This window comes from Schistocerca serialis, chromosome 4 (genome assembly GCF_023864345.2).
Source record: "Schistocerca serialis cubense isolate TAMUIC-IGC-003099 chromosome 4, iqSchSeri2.2, whole genome shotgun sequence".
Classification (NCBI taxonomy): Eukaryota; Metazoa; Arthropoda; class Insecta; order Orthoptera; family Acrididae; genus Schistocerca; species Schistocerca serialis.
In genome coordinates this window covers 383,748,457-383,766,408 of record NC_064641.1, presented here as the reverse complement: position 1 = coordinate 383,766,408, position 17,952 = coordinate 383,748,457, and the positions used below count along the sequence as shown (strand labels likewise).

Sequence of the window (17,952 nt, the reverse complement as noted above, 5' to 3'; positions counted from 1 at the left end):
TGAAATAAACGGTTACTTATTCGGTAATGTACGGTATATTAGCTGTTACAACATATTACGAACGCGTTATAGTCCAAAATTACTGGAAACAAACAGAAATTACATTTATTATTAGAAGACATGCCGAGAGTGCGATAAATAACTTTGTTTAAGCAGATGCTGCCATCTGCTGGGGACATGTGGAAAACAAGTGATGCACAGAAAGCACGTGGCCTAAAGAACGAAATGTGTGAGAAAAGTAATGAACTTGACAACACTGCTGTGTTGTTCTACTTTTCTACTTGTGTAGACCTGTGTGTTCATCCCTTCCAGATGCTCAATCCGAGTTCTAGCTGTGTAGAGCCATCACGTGATTTTTAAGAGCGACATCAGTGAAGTTGTGTGTTTCGAAAATAGAACAGCGGCACTTAGAGCAACGTTATGCCATCAAGTTTTGTGTTAAACTTGGGAAATCTACTAGTGTGACCTCTGAAAAGTTAAAACAGGCCTATGCGGAACATTCCTTTTCAAGAGCACAAGTTTTTCGCTGGCAAAAATCATTTTGGAAAGCCGAGAACGCGCTGAAGATGAACGTAGCTCAGAAAGACCTTCAGCTTCAAAAACCAACGAAAACGTCGAACATGTGTGTACTCTTGTGAGACGAGACCGACATTTAACAATAAGGATGATGTGTAACCTGTTAAACACTTTTACCGTACTTCATATTTCAATCGAAGTTTTGAACATGACTGAGCATATCAAAGATCAAAACAATATTGATTTCTTTTTTGACAATAGGGCTATTGAGCATACAGAATTTGTTCCTCCAGGACAAATTGTCAACCACACATCAAATGAATTCGCAATTGCGAATAAGGGCAACGATCAGCTGTAGGATCGAATGACGGCAATGAAAATTTGTGGCGGACCGCGACTCGAACTTGGATTTCCCGCTATCACGAGCGGGGCCTTACGATTTGGCTATCCGTGCACGACTCACGGCCAGACCCAAACTACCATATGTCGTCAACCATGCGTCTACGAACTGTACGCGTATCTCCATTATGTATATTCCCTAACAGGTCAGGCGTTGTTCTTGAAAGTCGCTTGCCCGGTATCGGCAGATAAATATGATATTGCAGTGCCTGTGTTATTCTGTTTACGATGCAAAGTTCCTTTGGAGATCAATGCATGTCCAAAGAAAAAGGATAAATTGAGTAAGGTCGAAAATTGCAGACACATCATGACAACGCCCAGTGCCACATGGCTTCTTCCATCACGGATTTTTTTGACATCAAAAAGCGCTTCTGTTTTTCCACAGCATCCATATACACCTGATCCGAGTCCTTGTGACGTTTTTCTCTTCCTAAAAAGACGTTATTTTGGGACTCTGGGGAAGATGCAAAATAATGTGACCGACATGTTAAAGACCCTACCAGTTGAAACCTTTCAGCACTGCTTGCAGGTCAGGGAACAACGACTTCGACGGTGTACAACTGCTTAAAGGAAATATTTTGAAGGGGACAATATTGACGTTCTAAGAAAATAAAAACTTTGGTAGATTAAAAATCAGGCTCGTTTCTTTTCTCTCACACTTCGTACATGGTACACAATCAGGCACAACGAGTTTAGTTTATTCTATGAGCTAGTAAAAAATTCTTGGATATAGCGTATAAAATACATACTGACTGAGGATGTCAACTGGAGCAGGCACGAATGGGGAATAATTCGAGTAACATGCGTGCGGTCCAAAACGAAAATCTGACACAAACGACTCAAAAAATGGCAGATTGTTGCGCCTTGGTACCTGCGAATGAGCATCTCGGCTCTTTTCATGCTACCATCTTGAGCATCTTGAAGGACGATGGAACCACGAGTAAGCGACAAGGCTTTGGACGTCCTTGCCTCAGCAGAGAACGTGTAGGTCGGATACTTGCCCGCTCTGAAAGTAGAACAGGCGGCGACCTAAGGCGGATCTGGCGACAGAGCATAATGTTGGTGCAGGCACTGATGTTTCGGAGCACGCCGCTCAGCGCACATTCTTGAACGTGAGGCTCCTCAACGAACGACTTCTTACGTGTTCCCATGGCGACCCAACGACATCGCCAATTACGACTGCAGGGGCGCGGGATAATGGAGACTGAACCGTGGATCAATGTAAGTGTGTCGTCCGGCTGGATGAATCTCGTTTTGTTTTATCAGGTCTATGGTAGTGCCTGGATATACCGTCATCCAAGCGAATAGCTGATCGAAACATATCGGGTGGTTACAAATATAGCTCAGCTACTCACAGAGGTCCAGTGTGAGCTATAATTATCGTATGGTAGTGAACTTGGTAGATATTCCAATGCGTTAATGCGGTACCGATTTACGCTGGAAAAAAATTTGTTTCAAGTTTGGTTACTAAGTGTAAGTCTGGCGCTGTGAATGCAAGAAAGATGTATAGTAATGTTTCCATTTGTACACTACCGCTCTTTGATTTTAATACACCCAATAAATGACATCTAGTTCTGTGTAGATAAGGTCTAATACCGTGGGTACGGTTGGGAAGCAAAGGAATAGTACAACAGTTGTACATATGTCATGATTTTTGTTTGTGGTCATCGAGATACAATAGTATCCAACAAACAATGTTCTGTACATAAACGTTCTATACCTGGAACTTCCTGGCAGATTAAAACTCTACGCCGAATAGAGTCTCGAACTCGGGACCTTTGCCACGGCGGGCAAGTGCTCTACCAATTTTTTTTTTTTATCTCATTTTGTTCGTTATAGTTTATTGCAATTGTTCGTGGCGGACGTCCCCAGACGCCCTTTGAAGCTCGTTATTGATCCAATCACTCAGTTTTTTTTATTACTGACCGAACACGCTGAGCTACCGTGCCGTATCAAATGAGCTACCCACGCACGACTACCAACCCGTCCTCACAATCTTACTTCCGCCAGTACCTCGTCTCCTACCTTTCAGACTTCACTGGCTGTGGCTAAGCCATGTCTCCGCAATATCCTTTCTTCCAGTAGGGCTAGTCCTGCAAGTTCGCAGGAGAACTTCTGTGAAGTTTAGAAGGTAGGAGACGAGGTACTGGCGGAAGTAAGATTGTGAGGTGTTTGAGTAGCTCAGTTGGTAGGGCACTTGCTCGTAAAAGGCGAAGGTCCCGAGTTCGAGTCTCTGTCTGGCACACAGTTTTAATTTACCAGGAAGTTTCAAATCAGCGCACGCTCCGCTGCAGAGTGAAAGTTTCATTCTGTTTATGTACCTATCAGATATGTTTGTTTACCTATTTGCCGACGGACGCCGCATTTGGTGCACCTGTATTGTTCCCTGTAGTGATGCGATGTTCGCAGCGAGCGGCAAGCGTTGCTACGATACATAACATGTGGTTCCTGCACGTCAGTTCCTTCATGACACTGAAGTGTGCACATCGCTAGTATGGCTCCACGAGTGGAGATATCCACAGAAAAACATGCTGCAATTGTAGCGCTTAGCCAAGCAGGTTTATCTGTTCGCCAAACTGCGAAACAGTGTAGTGTGTCTCTACGGGGAGTACAATACACCCTTCACCGACAGAAAATGGTGACCAGGACGACCTCGTAAAATAACTAAAAGTGATGATAAATACATCTGTATTCCCAGTAAGAGAAATAGATTCAAAACAGCGCCCCAAATTTGTGCAGAATTGGTAGAAATGAACACGCCAACAATATCTGCTACAACAGTAAAAAGGATATTGACTGAAGCCAGCTTGAAAGGATGTGTCACAGCGAGAAAACCCTTCTAAGGACCATAAATAAACAGAAGAGACTTGAATGGGCTAGAAAACATCGTAATTGGACATCGGAAGTGTGGACGAAGGTGTTATTCACCAATGAATCGAAGTTCGAGATCTTTGGAACCAGAAGCAGAATATTTGTTCGCCGATTTATAGGGAAAAGAGTAGCCCAGCAGTGTGCTCTACTTACAGTTAATTACGGTGGAGGTTCTATTATGGTTTGGGGATGTTTAGCCGGAGTTGGCGACATTGTGAAAATAGGAGGATGTACGGATCAGAAGCAGTGCCACCACATACTTCAGTATCATGCAATACGCAGAGGATTGCGCTTAATAGGGAAAGGGTTCATCTTACAACAGGATAATGACCGAAAACATTGGTCGGCATACTGTGCGAACTACATTACATCAAAGGAAAAACAGAAAGTACTGAATGATATGGTATGGCCGTCCCAAAGCCCCAATTGTAATCCCACTGAAATGGTCTAGGATGAAGTGGACAGACGTATTAGGGAAGTTAATATTTCCAGCAAGGAACATCTCGGTAATATTGGTAAGGATGTGTGGACTCATATAGATTCATGATACCTACAAAAACTGATTGACCGTATGCCTCGAGTTTGTGATGCAGTCATTAAATCCAAAGGAGAATACTTTGATGAAAGTAAAATACAATGATCGGGACTGTATTATACTCGCATATGTGGAAGTTAATGTAAGTATATTTTGTGAGAAATAACGTTTGATTTGTGTTGTAGATCTGAAATACCAGGGTGTATTGAAATTGTTGGGTGGTAGTGTAATTGGATAGGAAAGGGAGGTGGGCAGTAAAGATCAAACAAGTGAGAAAGACATGTAGTTGATTTTATTACTAAACGTCGTTTACACAGTTTGTTCAATATGAGCACTGGAGACGCCGACGAGATGCTTCATCCGTAAACGACACGATCAACAGTTGCTCGCAGCAGTTCCGGTGGAATCTGAGCAATGTGTTCCTGTATACTGGTCTTCAGATCAGATAGAGACCAAACCTGTATCTGGTATACGCGCACTTTTAGATATCCCCAGAGCCAAAAAGTCTCACTGATTTAGATCAGGTGACCTTGCATGCCATGCATCTGGAAAACCTCTGGAGATAACACGCTCGTGGAAATTTGCATTACACAGAGCTTTCACTGGGCGAGCGACAAGGCACGTTACCCTGTCTTGCATGAAAACAGTGATTTCCACACAGTTGCGCTCTTCTAGAACAGGAACCACGTGCTGTACAAGGAGATCTCGATAACGTGCAGACATTACGGTACTACTGGCAGGCCCCCTGGTGTATTCTATTCAAAGAAAAACGGACCCAGAATAAAGATGCTTGTCAATTCACACCACGCAGTCACACATGGCGAGTACAGTGGCTCTTCGTGCACAACACGTGGTTTAACAGTACGCCAATTTTGGCAGTTCTGTGTATTTGCTGAACCGTATAGCGTAAAATGTGCCCCGTCACTCAATAGAATATCGCCCCGCCCACATGTTATCAACCTTGATCTGTGCCAGAAACCAGAAGGCAAATTCAGAACATAGTTGCAAATCATGAAGTTTCAGTTGCTCTACCGTCTGGATCTTGTACAGGTGCTACGAGGTGCGACAATGAAGTAATGAGACTGATTTTCTTTGCAAGATGTGGCAACCCTGCAGGTTTGCGTAGGCACAATATCTTTGACCTTGGTCTATAAGCTGCTTCTAGTCCAAATGGCACATCGATGCAACTGCTCAGTTGTGAGTTGTGCTGTAATAAGTTAACACGTGTTTCTGTCTCTCGTCACGGAAATGGAACCACATAATATTGCGCAACGGTATGCCATTTCTTTTTGCGTTAAATTGGGTGAAAACGCGACGACAGCTTACGGCATGCTTCAGAAGGCTTTTGGAGAGGAGTTTATGTCAAGAGCTGAACCTTTTCGTTGGCATAAAATGTTTAGTGAACTCGTACGATCTGATCGAAGATAATGCGTGAAATTGATTGCAGAAGAACTGAACATCAATCGAGAAACGGTTCGTCAAATAATAAAAGAAAGATTTGTGCAAAAACGGTCCCCAAAAACCATATAGCATAATAGCGAGAAACACGGAAAAATGTGGCAGCCGATCTGTTAGAGCAAACGGAAATCAATCCAGAACTGTTGAGCCGTGTTATCACTGGTGATGAAAGTTGGTTTTTTCAGTACAAATCAGAGACAAAACACCAAAGTCCGCAATCGTGCTCAAAGGGATCACCCAGACCAAAAAAAAGCTCGCATGTCAGAGTTAGCCGGCCGGTGTGGCCGAACAGTTCTAGGCACTTCAGTCTGGAACGGCGCGACCGCTACAGTCTCAGGTTGGAATCCAACCTCGGGCATGGATGAGTGTGATGTCCTTAGGTTAGTTAGGTTTAAGTAGTTCTAAGTTCTAGGGGACTGATGACCTCTGATGTTAAGTCCCATAGTGCTGAGAGCCTTTTTTTTGGTCAAAGTCAAAAGTGAAATCCATGCTTGTGTTGTTCTTTGATTCCAAGGGAATTGTTCATAAAGAGTGGGTGCCTCCTGGACAAACAGTTAACCAATATTACTACAAAGATATTTTAGAAAGACTTTGTAAAAGAGTTCTTCGTGTCCGTGCCAACATTGCTGATAACTGGATTCTGCATCACGATATTGCGCCATCCCATACTGCCCTGTTAGTAAAGCAATTTTTAACCTCAAAACAAATTTCAGTACTACCACAGCCACCTTATTCACCAGATATCGCTCCATGCGACTTTTTTTCTATTTCCAAGAGTCAAAACGGCGGTCAAGGGATACCATTTTCAAACAACACAAGATGTCCAAAAAGCTGTGACGAGGGTCTTGGAGGATATTATAGAAGATGAGTTCCAGAAATGTTACCATCAATGGCAGAAGTGCTGGAAAATGTGTGTGGAATCAGAAGGGAACTACTTTGAAGGAGACAACACTAAACTTGACTAAAACGGTAAGCAACATTTTTTTCACGTCAGTCTCTTTACATTATGGTCGCACCTCGTAGTACAAAATAGACTGAAATACTTTCTGTACTGTTGACTATGGGATAGACAATCCTCGTGGCAGTGCACGAGCGCTAGCACTACCTGTGGCACGAGCTGGGTGGCCAGTTAGAGCAAGAACAATCTCGTCAGTACATTCCGCAGCAGTGGGGCGTTTTTCTCTTCAAGGTGCCACACGAATTTTATTATCATCTTCTTTAAACCATTTAATGATATCGGATCTTTCCTCAGACCTTTCAGTCGTCGATACTCTCAATGCAGCACTGTAATTGCTACAGCTCACACAAAACAGTTTCACTAACAGCACATGGTGTCCCTTCTCGATGGACATACTGTTCACTCACGTTATGGCTTGTCAGACGACGACGTAGATGTTCATATCGTCATATAAACAGTGTACTGCATCGGATTTTCATCTGGTGACTACAGCTGCAACTAATTTGTTTACCAGCTTAAACTGGTTTCACTTTAACATTGTTACAGACCACCTGCCTCCCTTAATCTTTTGATGACTTTACCAGCTGCGATGTATCCTCTACCAGGATAACTGTCCGTGTCGCAAGGCCAGAATCGTACTGCAGTGGCTTGAGGTGCATGATAGTGAACTCGTTGATATCTTAGCCACAAAATTCGCCTGATTGAACCGGGTGGAACACATCTGGAACACTATCTGGCGCCAGCTCCGCCCTCAAAAACCATCGACCCGTAATTTACGGGAATTGCGTGACCTGTATGAAGACATCTGATGCCACACACCTCTAGAAGCCTAGCAAGGACTTGGCGCATTCATGATATGCAGAATCGGTGCTCTATCGCGTTCCAAATGTGGACCAACACGCTCTTAAGCAGTTGATCATAATGATTTGGCTCATTGGTGTACGATAAGAAGTGGTGGTAAGCACCGTCCTGAAAATATTTCGCCCAAATGATGTTTTTCATTAAGCCTATTAATTGGTCTTGCACAAACAGACTAGCGTGAACGCCAAATACGAAGGTGGTTTGGTATGTCTGGTAAAAAATAAGAAAACAAGTTTGTTTCGTAATCAGCTCACCTTACTTCTGGACATAATATCCTTTGAGGGATATATAATGAGGTGACCAAAGTCGTGGGATAGCGATATCCACATATACAGACGGCGATAGTATCTCGTGCATAAGGTATAAAAGGGCAGTGCGTTGGCGAAGCTGGCATTTGTACTCAGGTGACTCATGTGCAAAGGTTCCGACGTGATTACGGTCGCAATTAACAGACTTTGAACAGGAAACGGTCGTTGGAACTAGACACACGGCATATTTCATTTCGGAAATCGTTAGGGAATACAATACTGCGAGATCCACAGTGTCGATAGTGTGCCAAGAATACCAAATTTCAGGTATTACCTATCACAACGGACAACACAGTATCGACAGCCTTCCCTTAACGACCGAGAGCAGCGGCGTTTACGTAGAGTCGTCAGTGCCAACAGACAAGCAACACTGCATGAAATAACCGCATAAAGTAATGTGGGACTTACGATGAACGTATACGTTAAGATAAAGTGGCGAAATTTGGCGTTAATGCGCTGTGGCAGCGAATGCTTTTTCTAACAGCACGACGTCGCCTGGAGTGCCTCTTCTGGGCTCGTGACCATATCGGTTGGAAAACCGTGGCCTGGTCAGATGAGCCTCGATTTCAGTTGGTGAGAACTGATGGTAGGGTTCGAGTGTGGCGCAGATCCCACCAAGCCATGGACCCATGTTGTGAACAAGGCACTGTGCAAGCTGTTGGTGGCTCCATAATGGTACGGGCTGTGTTTACATGGAATGGACTGGGTCCTATGGTCCGACTGAACGGATCATTGACTGGAAATAGTTGTGTTCGGTAAATTTGAGACCATTTGCAGCCATTCATGGAGGTCATGTTCCCAAACAACGCAGCGCCATGTCACTGGGGTCACAACTGTTCGTGATTCGTTTGAAGAATACTCTGGGTTATTAGAGAGAATGGGCTCTAAATGGCTCTAAGCACTATGGGACTTAACATCTGAGGTCATCAGTCTCCTACACTTAAAATACTTAAACCTAACTAACTGAAAGGACATCACACACATCCATGTCCGGGCAGGATTCGAACCTGGGGCTGTAGCAGCCGCGTGGTTCCGGACTGAAGCGCCTAGAACCGCTCGACCACAGCGGCCGGCTTAGTGAGAATGATTTGGTCATCCAGGTCGCCCGACGTCCATCCGATCGAACATTTGTGGGGCATAAACGAGAGGTCATTTCGTGCGTAAAGCCCTGCACCGGCAACACTTCCGCAATTATGGACGGCTATACAGACTGAATGGCTCAATATTTCTGCAGGGAACTTCCTAAGACGTGTTGAGTCCATGCCACATCGAGATGCTGCATTACGCTGGGCAAAACTAGATCCAACACGATATTAGAAGGTGTCCCATGACTTTTGTCACCTCACTGTATACGTGTTCCAGCGATCCTCCAGCTTTTTCATCTAATCGGAAAAATAGATTCTGTCAGACTCCGCAGAATACCCGTTAACTGCAACTATCGTTTCCTTATTTGAAGAAAGTTTCTTCTCAGCAAGTCAAAGTTTCAAGTCATGGAATAGGAAGAAGTCACTTGATGTTAAGTATAGCAAATAGGGTTAATGAAGAATAAATTTAAATCCGAGTTCACGCACTGTCACCGTTGTTATCTCTGATGTGTCGGATGGTATAGGTATCATCCTGGTGAAAGAGCACTTTTTTCTGTGGCAACCTTGGTCTTTCCTCAGCTAACTCAAGTTTCAAACGATCCAAGAATGAACCGTAATAGGGTCCATCTTGAGGATTATTCGTCGATAATCCCAAAAAACAGTGACCATCATCTTAACGGATGACTAAATGGCCTTTAAAGTTAAAGCAATTACAGCCATCGGTCACAAAATTTAAGACTTTTGACCAGGTTTCGACACTTCTATGAGTGTCTTCATCAGAAATTAAATATTCAAATTGGCATGTCACGTATAAGATAAATATCAAGCGAGAAAAAATTTAGTCACAAAAATTTGAAAAAGAATATATGGAAGGCGAGCCACAATGGGCTGCTCATACATATACATATTTTTTTAAAAATTTTTGTGACAAGTCTCTCTCGCTTGATATTTATCTTATACGTGACATGCCAATTTGAATATTTAATTTCTGGTGAAGACACTCATAGGAGTGTCGAAACCTGGTCAAAAGACTTAAATTTTGTGACGGAGGGCCGTAATTGCTTTAACTTTAATTTATACACGGTCGCTGACTACGCAGCCATGTTTAAAACTTTAAAATGGTCTTTGCCTTCTTCGGTACACTTTCACGTACCTCTTTTTTTTTGGTTGCCGTTTTGACTATAGTGCGTAATCATCGATCTACGTTTCACCAACAGTCACAGATCTGCGCAAAAAGTCTTGTGGATTGTGATTAAACCTCCAGACATTGTGTTGAAATGTTGTGCCGGGCCGGCCGATGTGGCCGAGCGGTTCTAGGCGCTTCAGTCCGGAAACACGCTGCTGCTGCGGTCGCAGGTTCAAATCCTGCCTCGGGCTTGCATGTGTGTGATGTCCTTAGGTTAGTCAGGTTTAAGTAGTTCTAAGTCTAGGGGACTCATGTCCTCAGAAGTTAAGTCCCATAGTGCTTAGAGCCATTTTAATTTTTGTTGTGACGGAAGTGCTTTTGGTCGACTTGAGCGATGGCGGCACATACCTCGCCCACAGCTTCTTCACAGCAAGTTCCCCGTGTGGAATAGCACTCCCTCAGTTGAGAAGCCTACAGTGTCAGTCCGAAATATCACAAATTTTGTTTTCGGCGGTCTAGCCTTACCATATCATGTTTTTTGTCAGTGGTTTCCTTCGTAGTGACTTCAAGGCCGAGGCGCGTTTCGCCTTCGGCGCATGTCTGATGGCATTTAAATTCATTTATCCAATCAGGCTTCAGAAAAGGTTGTTAGCGTAATCATAACATATTTATAAATTAACACAGATTATTGAAAAACGTTGGTAATTTGGCTTTAGCATCTATTGATGTTTAGAAAGCCTTTGATAAGGCAAAGAGACGCGTTTTGTGGAAAATATTAGAAATAAGAGGTTTTCGAAACCATCTTATTAATACCATAAAAAATCTGTGTGTAAACACAAAAATAGTTATAACTTCAGGTTCGAAAATGTCAGATGAAATTTTAATAAATCAAGATGGTCGACAAGAGTGCAGTCTATCTCACACTTTATTTAATTTGTATATCGACGACCAGTTATGAAATGGAAAGATGAAATACACGTAGAAATTAAAACAGGATCTAACGTACCATCAAACGCCCTATTACATGCTAATGACCAGATAAATATGCAGGAAACAGAAGATAACTTGAGCCAAAGTGCAGGATATTACAACTTAACTATATCTGCAAGTAAAACAAAGATAACGGCTTTCAAAGGAAAAAAATCCAGTTAGATCGGGAATAATAAGAAATGAGAAAATTTTTGAACAAGTATCGCACTTCAATTTTCTAGGATGTGATATTAGTTTTAACCGTGACAAAGACATTGAGAAGAAGGTTAATAAATGTCACGCTATCTGCGGAACAGTTGGAAGAACTTTGGGAAGAAAGACAAGAATAGAAACAGAAATGAATTTCTATAAAATCATGGCTGTATCCACTCTTGTATAACGTTCCGAATCATGGACAGTAACAAAAAAGGAAATGTCACGCATACAAGGAGCAGATATATGTAAGAGGCTGTAATACAATGGATAAAATAAGGAGTGAATCAATAAGATCAGATTTAAAAATCTTTTCAGTTAATGACAAGGTAGAAGAAATGGAAAGGTATGGAAATGGAAAGATAGATGAAATGCATTGGAAAGATGGATGAAATCGAAGGATCATGTTGATAGAAAGGCAGAAAATAGAGATCCAAAGAAGATAATGAATTATTGGCCGACTGGAAAGAGAGAATTAGGTAGACCTGTTATAGATGAATGGATGGATATTAGAGACCGCAACAGATCATTACAACACCTAATCCTTGGAAGGAGATGATCATGACAATGATGATGATGATGATGATGATGATGACGATGATCAAAAAGTAAATGGTCGTCAATGATAGTGTAGTGTAGATATGGAAATGGAAAAATAGATGAAATGAAATGGAAAGATAGATGAAATGGAAGGATCATGTTGATAGAAAGGCAGAAAATATATTTCTAAAGAAGATAATGAATTATCGGCCGACTGGAAAGAGAGAATTAGGTAGAACTCGTTATAGATGGATGAATGGATAATAGAGACCACAACAAATCATTAATACGCCTAATCCTTGGAAGAAGAAGAAGAAGAAGAAGAAGAAGAAGAAGATGATGATGATGATGGTGATTATGATGATGATGAAGTAAACGGCCTTCAATAATAGAGTCCGCGTGAACTTCATCCAATTCTGTTTTGATTTTTGCTGCTGTCCTACTCTTCGAATGAAAATGTTTAATAACGGCACGAAACGTGGCTTTCTCTATCTTCAATATCAGCCGACACTGACCATTTCAGACGGCTATCAGTAACGCACAGTACGCTGTAAATTGTTGAAATACCTTATACCTTGGAATAATCGAGCCTACCAATCACGAAGGCGCAACAAAAACGTTGCATGCTTTCTTGGAAATTTACCAGTCTTATGAAACCACGCTAGTATCTATAAAAATAAACAATGATTATCGCACATGGAGTGCCGCTCTTTCCCCTGCGATATCTCAGAGAGACTGAAAGGAAGATCCCATAGCGTGAGAATGTGGATGTTTATCTAATCTGGCGTGGAGTGTGCGGGTTTCTACCGCTGCTTGTTGCGGCTGAGGTGAGGAGACAGACTGCAGCAGTATGACGATGCGTGTGCTGCGGGTGTTGCCGCTGCTGTGTCTGATGGCTGCGTCCAGCGCGCTGCCGCACGGCGCGCGGATCGTCAACGGCAGCGACGCCAGCATCGAGGACTACCCGTGGATGGCCGTCATCCAGTACCGCAGCGACATCAAGTGCTCCGGCACCATCATCAGCGACACCTGGGTGCTGACCAACGCCGCCTGCGTGCAGAAGTTCGAGCCCACAGACTACTGGGTGCGGGTCGGCACAGCCGATCGTACCAGTGGAGGACTTCTGTACAACGTCACGCGGAACGAATACAACCACAAGTTCAGCTCAAAAAAGAGGGACTACGACGTGGGCGCCGTTCAGATCGACGGCACCTTTACCTTCACCGACAGTGTGCAGGTACGGTGGCACTGTCATTCATATCCGTTTGAGACGTGCTAGTGGTTATTCACAACTTTTGTGGTAAAGTTGCTTAAGGGGGGTAGGACGTCAAACAGGCCGACTTGGAGCAGGAGAGGCACCAAAGGACATTTTAATTTCCACTGTCTATAATTTTACAAATAAATTCATAAAACTTTGAAAGCATGATCAGGAAGGATTCAGGATTCATACTCATAGTACTGGAAGCTCAAAAACGTAACAAAATACATTTTTTTACATGTGAAATTTCATCATTTTTTCACTTATCACTGGCTGCATTTGTTGCTGTAGGTACACTTTTCTTCCTAAGTAACAGAGATTCTTCGATGAATTTTGTACAGCATACAAACTATAGTTACATGTGTATATGTGTGTGAAACTCTAGAGTTTATTTAATTTATGAAAAAATAAATGAACTGTTACATTTTAAACTTCTTGTTTAGAAAAAACTCAAATTTTATAGTTAATTATCTAAATTTTTACCACAGTTTTAATAGATTTGGAAAATTCTAGAGTCCCATACACCTGTAAGTAATGCTTGTATGCTGTGCAAAATTCGTCGAAGAATCTCTCTTACTTAGGAAGAAAAGTGTACCTACAGAAACAAATGCAGCCAGTAGTATGTGAAAAAATGATGAAATTTCACATGTAAAAAAAGGTATTTTGCTACGTTTTTTTAACTTCCACTGCTATGAGTGTGAGTCCTCAATCCTTCCTGGTCGTGCTGACAAAGTGTTATGAATTTATTTGTGAAATTATAGACAGTAGAAATTAAAATGTCCTGTGGTGCCTCGCCTGCTCCAAGTCGGCCCGTTTGACGTCCTACCCTCCTTGCATCATTATTTAAGTCTGCAAAGTTCACAGATTACAGACTCGAGTCCAAACTACGGAAGACATTTTTTGTAATTGTAATTTTTCTGTAAAAGAATCAATACTTTCGGAGCATGTTGATACGATACCTCCACACGCAACCGTTCGCTTATAGAAAGATCCGTACAGAAAGACTGGAAAGTTGCACAAGTCACACCAATACCCAAGAAAAGAAATAGGAATAATCCGCTGAATTATAGACCCCTATCACTAACGGCGATATGTAGTAGTATCTTGGAACATGTACTCTTCCCCGAAATTATGAATCATCTCGAAGAGAGAGGTTTATTGACAAATAGCGAACACGGACACAGAAAATATCGTTCTTGTGAAACACAACTAGCTCTTCATTCTGGCGAAGAAATAAGTGCTATCGACAAGGGACGTCAAATTGATTCCATATTTTTAGATTTCCATAAAACTGTTCCTCATAAGCGACTTCTAATTAAGTTGCGTGCCTGTGGGGGCGTCGCCTCAGCTCTGTGACTAGATCCGTGATATCCTGTCAGAAACATCACAGTTCGTAATAACTGACGGAAAGTAGTCGAGTAAAACAGAAGTAATATCTGCCTTTCCCAAGAAAGTGCTATAGGCCCTCTTATGCTCCTTATCTAAATAAACAATTTATGAGACAATCTGAGCAGTGCTGTTAGATCGTTTACAGGTGATAGTGACATTTACACGTCATGTAAAGTCATCAGATGATCAAAACGAATTGTAAAATGTTTTAGACAAGATATCTGTATGGTTTAGAAGTGTCAATTGATTCTAAATCATGAAAACCGTGGTCATCCACAAGAGCACCAAAAAGAATCTCCGAAATTTCAGTTACGCGGTAAATCACGCCAATGGAAAGGCTGGAAACTCAACTAAATACTTAAGGATTACAATTATGAATAACTTAAATTGGAACTATCACATAAATAATGTTATAGGGAAAGCAAACCTAAGACTGCGATTTATTGGCAGAAAACTTAGAAAATGGAACAGGCCTACTAAAGAGACTACTTACACAACGCTTCTTTGTCTCTTCTGGAGTACTGCTCTGCGGTGCGGGATCCGCATCAAATAGGATTGACGGACACCGAAAACGTTTAAAGACTGGCAGATCATTTTGTATTATCGCGAAACATGAGAGAGAGTGCTAGGATATTACACACGAATTCGGGTGGCTGTCATTTTTCGCTGCGGTAAGACCATCTCATGTAATTTCAATCATCAACTTTCCCCTCAGAGCGTGAAAATACTTTTTCGCGACCATCTACGTAGAATGAAATGGTCATGATAACAAAATAAGAGAAATCAGAGCTCGCATGGAAAGCTTTTAGTATTCGTTTTCCCCGAGCGCTGTTCCCGAGAGTGGAACGGTAGAGAAGTAGCTTGAACATGGTTCTATAAACCCTCTGCCAGGCACTTAATTGTGAATTGCAGAGTAGTCATGTAGATGTAAATGTAGATTTAGAATCGAGACGAAATGCTGTGGCCAATGCTGAGGATGTTTGCTATGGACCAAATAATTGGGTGGTCTTTCCTTGGGTTTAAATTAGATTAGCATCTTTCTTCTTTTTCTTTGAAGGATTTGGTGATCCTCCTGTTCTGCCCACAGAGGAAGTTGTTATAAAGGTTTCCTTGGTCATTTTCTGTCTACTTTATTATTGGGTCTCTACGATAAAACTTTATCTGATGTTGGTGAACAACGCAGTCAGTCACAAATACTTTTAACATGTTTTATTTTAGTGCCATAACCAGTTTCGGTCTACCATGCCCATCGAAAGATGACTATATTTTCATTTCAAAAAAATGGTTCAAATTGCTCTGAGCACTATGGGACTTAACATCTGAAGTCATCAGTCCCCTAGAACTTAGAACTACTTAAACCTAACTAACCTAAGGACATCACACACATCCATGCCCGAGGCAGGATTCGAACCTGCGACCGTAGCGGTCGCGCGGTTCCAGACTGAAGCGCCTAGAACCGCTTGGCCACACTGGCCGGTTATTTTCATTTACATAGATGTTTTGATCAGTAGCATGTCGTCTGGTCCTACACTGCACAAGGACATTTGAAAACTTAGTGTAGCTTTATAGGTTGTTTCATTAATTAAAACACGCTAATGTGCTTACATTTATTTATACGTAATGTGAAATAATTGTACCCACTTACGTACGTCCCCGTAGATGGCGATTTGTTTTGTTGTGGTCCATATGGTTTTCCATGTCGATGTACGTGTTGTTGAATTGCAAACAGCACATACCGTAAATAAATTACTGTAGTGCACTTCGTAATATTCTTAATGCCAGTGTTGAGTGTCAGACACGTGCTATAGATTTTATGTTTTTGTTTGAAATGTAAAGATTATCATTAAGCGAAGATAGAAAGGTTTCCTGCTGACCAAGGATATAAACAGTGGAAAGGTGGTGTGTGGGATGTGCAAATTAATAACAGAATGACATTTGCATTCTAAAAGTAAACTTATTATTAAAAGACCATAGGACAAACATCTTTTTTTGTTACTCTAATCTTAGAGTGCATACATTTTTCTATTATTAACCTGTTGCATATTGTACATCTCAAACATCATCTTTGCCTTGTTTACTTGCGTCATCAATAGGAAATTAATGATGTCTTTGTATCTTTGCTTAATAATGATCTTCACATTGTAAACAACAACATCAAGTGTATAACACATGTTGATGCTGAAAACTGACATTAAGAATATTATTAAGTGTGCCACAGTAATCTATTTGCAATATGTGTGCTGCCTGTAATAGGGTATTTGACTGTTTTCTGCAAATTGTCTTAAATAATTAATTATATCATTTTATTCCCCTAACAAGCTTTCTTTTCTCTTAAGTTTCAGTATTTTTCTATAAAAACGGCAATGAAATTCAGATAATTTGAAAGCTCACTGAAACGCTCCATTCGAGTCATGTGATGCCTGTGACGTCACTTGTTAGCTCACTGCTTCTACTGTCTTACGTTAATTCACGCTTATGTCTTGTTTTGGTATTAACGTTTCGGAAAATGGGTTACAAATGCTGTGTAATATCATACTGTACAAATACATCTATAAAAACTCCTGATAAGTTGTTTTTGAGTGTTCCAGAGAATGAAAAGAAGCATAAAATGTGGTTGCACTCTACCGGCAAATTACCACCACGTCGACGCACAAATTCACTAAATTAATTAAAAATGTGTTGCACTGTGAAGTTAACATTAACTAACCTTTGAGATACGCTCTCCCACTGTTACAAAGTAGAATAGCGTCATTCGACAAAATTAAACTCCTAGTGAAAATTGTCGTTGTAGCCAACTACACTTAAATTGTGGGGTAGCTCTGTTGTTAGAGCGGTACACCGTAGAATTTTACGAGTCGATGTCCATAGATCGCTGGTTCGAATCTAACACGAAAGAATATGTTAACTTATTTGTAAAACGACTCGACAGTCCTCTCATATGAGAACCAAATCACAATCACAAAACTTCACCACACCGATCAGAAACGAAATATAATTGTGTTTTCCTTGCCGTTTACGTGCGCTCACATTTGAAATCGCTGTTCACATACTTTACGTTCAAGAAGATATTTTGTAGTTAATGTGACCAACACTTTATACTTTATGAGGAACAACGTTTTTATCTTCGTACTGTCCAACTAGGATCCTTATTGTTTAAACTTTTGCAGTTTCATCATGTCACATAAAGATGAAGTAAGTCTGTTTTAGACGTCAACGTTAGTTTACACTCACATACATCACAGCCCTTACGTTTGTATCACCTGCATGTTGAACGCACTTTATATCTCTCCGTATAACGTCATCGTCCTACACTTCGTTGTACTGGGGCCGTATGCTAATACCTTCACTACTAGCAACGCTTTTCAAAAAAGTGAACTGTTTGTTCGCAAAGTAAATGCGTATATCCTCCGTTATCCATTTCCCGGACTAAGACTAATGTGAAACTATATATACTACATCACACAAT

The 17,952-nt window shown here is 41.4% G+C and overlaps 1 protein-coding gene across 1 annotated transcript in view; it reads left to right on the top strand.

Moving 5' to 3' along the window:
* The window catches only part of LOC126474478 (trypsin-1-like), a gene marked incomplete at its 5' end in the record, with an annotated part of 39,894 nt that overhangs the window by 9,627 nt on the left and 12,315 nt on the right, over positions 1–17,952 (top strand). Inside the window, one exon of the mRNA XM_050101951.1 lies at positions 12,667–13,076. Within this exon, the coding sequence (XP_049957908.1) occupies positions 12,667–13,076 (410 nt within the window). The remainder of the gene's footprint in view (positions 1–12,666; positions 13,077–17,952) is intronic.